Here is a 10,009-nt window from a genome sequence, read left to right as displayed (position 1 = left end):
AATTTAAAGTATTTGCCATTAATTGAAATATTAGGATAAGTTAGAATTAGATTTCTTGTAAGTGAGTTAGTTCTGTTGCCTTAATAAATACATAATGAAAACTATTTGCTTTTTATTTTCTATCCTTCATAGAATACCTACCTGATTATCTAGAGTTTAGAAGAGCAATATCAAATACACCACTATAAGTGTATGTACTTAGTTTTATAGAGAACATAATATATTTATTTTTAATATCATAACTACTAAGTATGTTAGTAGTACTAACATACTATTGAAATATTCTTAAAATAGCTCTTCCAAACACATGACATGAACAAGACACTACCAATACATTTATTGATTGATATCGTCTTTTTATCGAATATAAATAAAAAGCAACAGATAAAATATCCAAATTTATAGCAGGATGTTATTTTTTTAACTGCATAAGTAGTGTCTGTGCACACAACCTTATCGCGCGGTGGCGTATGGCACAATACGCCGGGCGTCGAATGCGCGCGAACCGCAGTACCAACCACAGTACTAACTACTACCGCGGCCTTCAAAGACATGTCGACGTCAGAACAAATTACCGTGAAAATAGTAAACAATTTTTCAGACCATTAAATTCTAATTTCGAAAATGGTGAGTCAATTTTAATACTAACCGCACTTACTAGATGGCGCTTTGTGTGTTGTGTTTTTTTTCAAGTTTTTATTCCTTTTTCGTTTGAGACACGGTGTATGCGTTTTTAGGTTACGATCTAAAAGCGGTAAATGTATGCAATTCGTGTGTAAGAAATGTGTTTTATAAGAATACGGTGGTGTATATATTTATTTATTTATTATTATTTTTTATTTTAAAAGTAAAATGAGTTCAATGAATAACAATATCTATTGATTGTGTGTGACTGATGACGTACAAATCTAATAATATAGGTTTTCGCGTGTTTATAATGTATTCAAATTCAGATAGAGATAAAATTGTGTCGTGGTGATAACAGCTGATATGATTAGTTATCGAAACATTAGATGGATTATCTTTTCATTGTAAGATTATTTCCGATAAATGAATATTTTAAAATATGAAGGAAGTGCTTTACATTAGGTAGAGTTTTCATTTAGCATTCGATTTTTTTTTTCTTTTGTTTATATAAAATTTAGAATGGTGAGTAACTACTTAATCAATTTATGTACCTAATCATATGACGTAAATATATTTAAATAATAGCAAATGTTTAAAAAATTCGATCAAAACTGGATTATCTCTAATAAAATTTGTCACACACTAGTGTGACGAGTTTTGTGACTACGCAACGATTGACATTTAATAATTTAAAATAGTCTATGTAGGTGCCGGTTTCGAATGACAAAATTTTAGATTGACAGATAAATCTAGAAATCTATTAGAGAAGGTTACATTCACAGATTACAATATTACAATATTACAACCGCAAGATGTAGCAAAACCTCAAAAATTGAATACCTACATATTTAGGTTCTTGTATTTGTTTACGCACATAATAAATAGTAAATATATTTTATTTATTCGTAAATTTAATTATGTATAATTAATTAATTATACACTTGTGAGTGCTATCCTAATTATTATCGTCACTAAATATATTTATCAAGGAGGACCTTGGATACAACTACATACATAGTTTCAAACATGAATGACATAGGTACCTACCCACATTCGATATGTATGTATATTGTAAGTTGAGATTTGAAAGGAAAAGTATTCATTTCATTAGTAATAGATACATAAGGTTACTCGATATTTTATTGATTAGTTGATAAGTATCTATCAACAAATTTAGATAGATGTATCATGTAATTCATCCAAATTTATAGATATAATTTTAGTTTCAATCATGTTGTTATCATTTACTATTGTTATTTATTTGAAATGAATTAATTTGATATTATTAAAAAAAATAATAACAAAAAAGCGGTGCAAATAAACCCATCAATCATTGCTTGACCTAATTTAAAGAATGGCAACCTGAGTTTTCTTTTAAACTTGTTACGTAAGTTTTCGGGGATACTGTTACACTTACATAACCGGTACTCGGTAGTAAAGTACAGTTAGCAGGACTCAGCGTATTTGTGTGTATGTACCTATGCTGTTTTCTATAAGAATGCAATGGATAGAAATAGGACAGAAATAGTTTAATAGAAAATAACGTCTATTTTTGCAGTATAATTTATTATTTAATTTTTTTATGCGTATTAAAGGGGATTGTTTTTACTATTAAGATTTAAAATATAAAATTATTGATAGGTAGAGTATATACCGTTTATATTGTTAAATGAAGTTATTTGTAAAGTTTAGTATTTTTTTTCAAACTCAAAGATTTATGTTAAATCGTAGTTAATATGACAAAGTAAGCTGATTAGTTGACGTTTAAATTGTAATACAATTAAAGAACGATGTGCTCTACATCGAATCACGACATCTTCAATACATTATATATTGTTACGGATTATTTAGAAGTTGTGTAACAATTTTATTTTCCACGTTATTTACGTAAACATGGTATATATGTACAACTATCTATGCCCCGCGGTTTTACCTGCATTGCTCTACCTTTATCTTGACCCGACCTGTTAGTAATATTCATGCAAAATTTGAAGTAAATCCGTACTTTCTGAGTTTAGCCCGACCGTACATACAGACAAACAAACAAAAATTTAAAATACTATCTATATTTTTTTGCTTTCGATATAGATATTGTTCAAGAAATGGTTGATAAAGTCACCTAAATGGTTTAAAAATGAAAAAAAACATTGTATCCATTATTAGTAGTAATTATACTGATATTTAGGAAAAGATTTTCGAAGAAAAAGGTTTGTAACTACTTACAATAAGGTCTAAGGAACAATAATAACAAGATAAAAGATAACAGAGTAAGGGCTAATTGAAACTATTAGTGCAATCAACTAACAATGCAGACTCAAGTGCATTTCGGAGACAATGTTACAATGGACTCTTATCTAGTTAGATTAAATATTTTTAAACGATTTCCTTTAAATTTTTCATAAAAATAAGCATAAACGTAGAGTAGGTCTCATATCATCTATAGGGCTATTTCTTAAAAATAAAAAAACAGTTAAAATTATCATAACTGCATTTAACTATCAGTAAAAAGTATTGTGAAACGAAGTTGTAATAATTAATTAAAAATAAAAAAATACAAAAGAAGGGTTGCCGAAACCAGGGATCGAACCAGGGACCTTTAGATCTTCAGTCTAACGCTCTCCCAACTGAGCTATTTCGGCGTTGTAAGTAGTTGCGAAATAAGGTAATATAAACAGGATTTAAATATTATACGGTTAGACTACAAGCCCGCATAGGACAAAAATATGGGTCAAATGAACCACCAGGGGACATATCTAGAACGATAGCAGAGCAAAAAATAATAAGATTCATCACTATGCCGTCACTTGTAAGCTGTCCAACTGAGTGCAGATGAGAATTGAAAAGTACAGGTAGACTCGGTAAATTTTGGTCATATATTTTTGTACGGCATTCTTAACCATCGATAGATCCATTAAAAATAATAAGAAACCGCTCAGTGCCGTACAAAAATGGTGGTCCACCAAGTCGGAATTTTTATTTAATTTCCGAGAGTTACCAGGGGTAAATTTGGTCATTTGACCATGTACGGCATCTGTGTCATACTATTGCTATACTGCTTTTAATCCATTATTCCGCAACGCCGTACAAAAATCATGGGGACAAGGGGAAAAAATCGAGAGTTATAATCCCCTCTCTTTCCCCACTCCAGGGGGTCATTTGACACAACACGAAATAAATTTATTTTTAAAGTATTTTATGCATAGATAATATTTTTTCATGTGCCGTACATTTTCGTTGGTTCAAAGGGGAAAAATCTGAAAAAGAAAAAAATCCATATAACGAAATGTTTGCTTTATATTTTTATAATAAAATATAAATATACATTAATATTAAGAAGCTCGAGGTGGTTAATTATCACCTTGGAAAGTCGGATTCAGGTGGAATGGACTCCGTTAAATTGATGAACTAATAAAAAAGCTATGAACGAAAAGATGTGAATTATATGCAATCAGTCCATGAATACAGGTAAAGTCACAAGCAAATGCTAGTAATATATACATATTCAAAATGTACAAGTAAAGCGCTTTCAAATGATACCAAATACTGCATATTTATCTTAACTTTATTTTTTTACTCTGTATGTTTTGTCCGCTAGAGGGCGCCACATTAGATTTTGTGAAACCCCATATGGCCTTTAGCTAGCTGGTCGCTGGTTATCCAGTGAACAATTCAGACGCTTCTAATGATATGTCATTTGTCGAATTCTGATAAGTAGTTTAGAAGATACGAGGGAATAGATGAACATACATACATGACCTGTAAACAACCATAACCCTCCTTTTGCTTTGCCGTAGTTGGGTATAAATATGTTAATGCCGTACTGTATCAAATGGCCATAAAGCACCCTTAAAATTGTAGCTTTCGTCGCTTTCATCAGCCTAAAAGATGTGGTCTGCACAAAAATGTACGGCATCGTTTTGTCCTAATTTATCTATGTTAATACTATTTAAAACAACGGATAAAGTGTAGAAAACTATTATATTTCATTAATCTACAATGTTTAAACTTTAACAAAATTTCTGGTTTTGCATTTCTCTATAACTTTTTTTAGAACGGTTTCTTTTGAACGGCAATACTATACAACAATTGAATTTTACAATATCATGTTAAAAAAAAAGTTCCCGTACAGGGTCAAATGACCTTACAGCTCTTTATATCAAGAATTCGATGAAATTAAGATGATTATTGGTATACATTTAAAAGAACAATTATTTTTTGACGGCATTGCTTTTAATAGTACTTTTGAGTGCTAGATAATGTTTTGGAACCGAAGCCGTACTTAGTCAAATGACCCCGTGGAGTGGGGAAAGAGAGGGGATTGCAACTCTCGATTTTTTCCCCTTGTCCCCATGATTTTTGTACGGCGTTGCGGAATAATGGATTAAAAGCAGTATAGCAATAGTATGACACAGATGCCGTACATGGTCAAATGACCAAATTTACCCTCGGTAACTCTCGGAAATTAAATAAAAATTCCGACTTGGTGGACCACCATTTTTGTACGGCACTGAGCGGTTTCTTATTATTTTTAATGGATCTATCGATGGTTAAGAATGCCGTACAAAAATATATGACCAAAATTTACCGAGTCTACCTGTACTTTTCAATTCTCACCTGCACTCAGTTGGACAGCTTACAAGTGACGGCATAGTGATGAATCTTATTATTTTTTGCTCTGCTATCGTTCTAGATATGTCCGCTGGTGGTTCATTTGACCCATATTTTTGTCCTATGCGGGCTTGTAGTCTAGGTGTGTATTGAGAACTTTTTCGGTTTGAATGATATGAAATCAATTTTCAGAGAACTACAAAAATTATATGATATGAGAATAGTTAAACCATTTTTCGACATTTGTGGCTTCAGTTTAAATCATATTGATTGCTTTTTAATGTAAACGGTAACAGTCGGTAACCACATCTCTCAATATAGGTAATTAACGTATCTAATTAATTTGTAGTCATAATGTAAGTTATCGGTTCATTAGAAAAAAATGAAGGAGAGTATCCAAGAATTTTCTATATTTCAAAATAGTTAATCTTCATGTGATGCAATTATAAGCGAAGCTCCATAAATATTAATCATAACATCAATTTGTTTACTAAGTATGACCATGACATGTCTACTTTGTTGTTTATCTTTAGAAAATGTGGAAAATTACGATACTGTGGGCGTTGTGAAAGATTAATTGATTGGCTTCTTAGGCACTCAGTACTGTATCTAGTGTTAATATTATTTATAGACAGCACAGAAGGCTATTAGTGCTTAAATCTTAGCATATGTCATGAAGACCTAGTCTTTGCTATTTATGTAAGCAGCCGCACGATTCGTTCAGAAATAAATTAATTAAAGGTTGATGTTTAAATAAGATTTGTTTTGTTTGTTTGTTTGTGGTCGTGACCTTAGTTGTGAACTTTTATACCTACACATACTAGCTGTGCATCCTTGATTCGTCTGTGGTACAATGTCGATATGATTGTGCCAACTCAGAAACCTTCGTGGGCTCTACACAGCACACCTACAAAATTTTTTTCTGAAAATCATCACATGATATGCATAGTTTATGGTTCTTTATAGGACATAGAGACAAACATTTACTTTTATAGATACATGTAAAGATTCGTTTAATTATAAGTACATATTTCGTTAGAATTTTCATATTGTAAAATTATAAAAAAAGCAACGGATTGAGAACCTTCAGCATTCTTCAGCATTTTGGTAACGTCGATCAAACATGGTATCAAGCGATGCGCTTCGGAGAAAAGCCGTCAATCTTGTAGAGCTTATCAAATCAGATTGTATTATTTTTATGTAACAGCTGTTATAAATAAAATTTATTTAGTGAGGTTTTATTTTATTAAATGTGATGATCGTGATCACAAATTACAATATGTCTAGAGACTTACCTACGGGTTAAAAATAAAAAAAATAAAGATAAAATAAATATTATACGAATAAAGATTCGTTTTGTATAGGTGTGTAAATACATAATTGGATTATTAAAAACAATATTATGTAAGGAATAACATGATTAACCTATTTATTTATTTAAACAGTTAGTCTATACGGATTGTGGCCTGTGGGTTTTTACTTTAAATTAATTACTTAGCTTTGATAAAATAAACTACCCTTCGTTAAGTAAGAAAGTAGATTAAGTAGAAATTCAAAATATTACAAAGTTATGGGAATATTGCATTTCTTCGGTAGCCTTTATAATAAACAATAATAAACACTTTATTGCACACACAAACAAAACAAAATCAAAAAAAAAATAGAAACAAAGTAATATAGAGCGGTACTTATTTTTATTTTTATTTTCTCGAGAACATTTCAATTATTTCAATTATCGGTATAAAATCCCACGTAAATCCTATAGAAATTATTTGTGAAGATAAAAATAGGTGACTAAATACTTACTAAGTTATCTGGTTAGGGCGAACTTCAGAGCTCTCTAAGTCTATTTTGATCTAATTATATTGACATTGTAGTATTTGAAATGTAACAATCGAATGTTGAAAGGACTTTGTTGCATATAAAGTGTTTTTAATGACTTATTAAAACTCGTCAAGTTATTTATGTAGGTGAAAATCATTAGGAGATAAATTAATCCATACTAATATTATAAATGCGAAAGTAACTCTGTCTGTCTGTCTGTTACTCAATCACGCCTGAACTACTGAACCAATTTGAATGAAATTTGGTATAGATATATTTTGATACCCGAGAAAGGACATAGGATAGGTTTTATCCCGGAAATCCTACGGGAACGGGTTTTTCTCTGAAAACGCGGGCGAAGCCGTGGGCGGAAAGCTAGTTAAAAATAAATATGAGAACTGTTGTGTACCTAATTTCCCACGTTGAAATTGAGGTGAATATTGTCTTCATCTTCTTCTTCATCTTCATCAGCCTATATACGTTCCCACTGCTGGGACACGGGCCTCCTATTAGGGTATTATCAATAGTTGAACCTATTTATAAGCACAACATATTATTGTCGTTAATATTCTGTCATATTGAAGAGAAATCATGAACCAGTTATGTATAAAAAATGTATGCGTGTACTAGTATACGCAAAAATGTCACGCGTACGGCGTAACGCAAAAATGTTATACTAAATTTTTGTCCAACCCCGATAAAGAAGTTTCACTTCAATAATTCAAAACATAATATAATATTCGAAATGATGGCACATTATGTAGTCTATTATATTGTCATTTGTCACTATCGCTATATCGGTTCTATCTTGGTTCCAACTGCAAACTCGATACCCGTTTACTGGTCCATACCTACATATTATAATAATTAGTAATTGAAAATCTTAATAAAAATATTATAAAAAATTTTTGAAGTGAAACTTCTTTATCGGGGTTGGACAAAAATTTTGTGTAACATTTTTGCGTTACGCCGTACGCGTGAAATTTTTGCGTTACGCCGTACGCGTGACATTTTTGCGTTACGCCATACTCGTGACATATTTAAGGTCATAAAGAAGTTTCACTTCTGTATGTGTACTCTAGTACACGCATAAATTTTTTAAACAATTATTTGATCAGTTAAAAGACAGGCATCCCTACAGACAGGCGTATAACATGTAAGGAAATTTTGAAGCTCTACAGTGTGGCTCTACCATACCTTTTTCTGAAAAATTCAAGACTTAAAAACTTTCTGTGCATTAAAAAATATTAATCTTTAATAATCCACACATAAGTTTAATTCTTAAACACTATCGCGTAAGTAGATAAATAAATAAATAATCCATCGAGTCATTGAATCGGTCAACGGCCTTATAATAATAACGAAGATTGTTTTAATAATTAAGCGCGTCACACACGGTGAAGATTTTATCTTAAGATACTGTTATATTTTATATTACAGTATCTTAACGCATCCGGTATCAGCGTTCGGACCATCATTTTTCTTTTTGTCATTGCGTATTAAGACTCCTGTAGAACCGCCATCCTGTTACAAATTTCCCACAAAATTTCGCGTCATTTGTAACAGGATGGCGGTTCTACAGGGGTGGGTGGTACGCAATGACAAAAAGAAAAATGATGGTCCGAACGCTGATACCGGAAGCGTTAAGATACTGTAATATAAAATATAACAGTATCTTAAGATAAAATATTATAGTATCTTCACCGTGTGTGACGCGCTTTATGAAGGCGAGTTGTTTGGTTGAAAAATAGTATTGTTTGCGGCTCGGCTGCTTCTGGAAGTGAAAGATCATAAAATTAATTACATTTCGTGATTTATTCTTGGCCATTATCAATACGTGAGGGCAAATATCGTCTTGGCGTTAAGATAAGAGTACTTGGTGCCTGTTAGTTGTTTCGTTTGAACGTGAATCGAGATATTTTGGAGTATTTAGTGTGTGACTTGTATGTGAGTTTGTGTTTATGTGCTCGTGTTAGCATGCCTGCCAATCGGAATGGGAAGCGGTCGTTACAGGTAGGTTACGTTGCTATACCTATTTAACTATGAATTTATAATTTTCAATCGCATTTAATTTATAGCAGTTTTGTTTGACGATCTAAATATCATTTGTTTAGCAAATACATAACAAATAATATTTTTACCACACGAGTAGGTACTCAATTATAATTTGTCATCCCGAATTTAGTTAAAGTGCATTTTTTTTGTCTTGTTAATCATATTAAATGCATACTCTACAAAATGAAGCTCTCTCATTTTTAAGAACATGTAACATCTATCAAAAATAAGATTATTTCTATCTTCTTAATTACACAAACACAAATTTGTAAAGATCATTACAGTATCGATGTCCTAAATTTATCATTAGTAAATACTCAATGAATATATTTCACTGGCTAATAGGGTTATCTATTATCTAGAACTATTTTAACAGTTCCTCAATTAATTATTATTTATTATGTATCTAATCAAATAGTTTGGTTTTATCAATTTTACATAGTAACATATTGTGTTCCATTTAATTCCAAATAGCAACTGGGCTTAACCGGATAGATAACTTGAAAATGGTTTATTAAGTGGTTTGTAATCGTATTAATAGTTTAGTTAGTTTAGTAACAGGCAAATAACAATTACATATACATATTATATATGTATGAATTGACGAACTATCCAAATTTAAGCAGATAGAGTTTTCTTTACCTGAAAAAGCTGCAAATAGGTGTTCTATAGGCAATAATTATGAAAATAATCGGATACCTACGTATTTATTTTGATTTAATTAGAAACTTCTTTTTGATCTCGAAAATCTGATCTCTATCAAAAATAAAAAAAAACTGGACAGGTATTACTTACCTATTAAGGAATTGAATAAATATACCTAGTTTATTATAGAAAATAGAAAGAAAGATCAAAACTCAAGAATTTGAAAATCGATTTTCTTATAGTACTTCAT

General features: G+C 31.0%; 1 protein-coding gene and 1 non-coding gene across 2 annotated transcripts in view; one reads left to right on the top strand and one right to left on the bottom strand.

The window, feature by feature from the left end:
* Positions 1–3,193: 3,193 nt before the first annotated feature.
* Positions 3,194–3,266, bottom strand: TRNAF-GAA (transfer RNA phenylalanine (anticodon GAA)). Its single transcript has one exon. It is a non-coding gene; the product is annotated as a tRNA-Phe (tRNA).
* Positions 3,267–8,938: 5,672 nt separating this feature from the next.
* Positions 8,939–10,009, top strand: part of Rab32 (RAS oncogene family member Rab32) — a 35,120-nt gene continuing 34,049 nt past the window's right edge. The window contains exon 1 of the mRNA XM_090102509.1: positions 8,939–9,072. Coding sequence (XP_089958635.1) covers positions 9,037–9,072 — 36 coding nt within the window. The 5' untranslated portion in view covers positions 8,939–9,036. The remainder of the gene's footprint in view (positions 9,073–10,009) is intronic.

The sequence above is a fragment of the Colias eurytheme genome, chromosome 6 (assembly GCF_061535395.1).
Source record: "Colias eurytheme isolate Ceu_HAF_F1 chromosome 6, ilColEury1 Martin Lab GWU primary, whole genome shotgun sequence".
Lineage (NCBI taxonomy): Eukaryota > Metazoa > Arthropoda > Insecta > Lepidoptera > Pieridae > Colias > Colias eurytheme.
The sequence above is the reverse complement of the archived record's forward strand: the minus strand, read 5'-3'. Positions and strand labels throughout refer to the sequence as shown.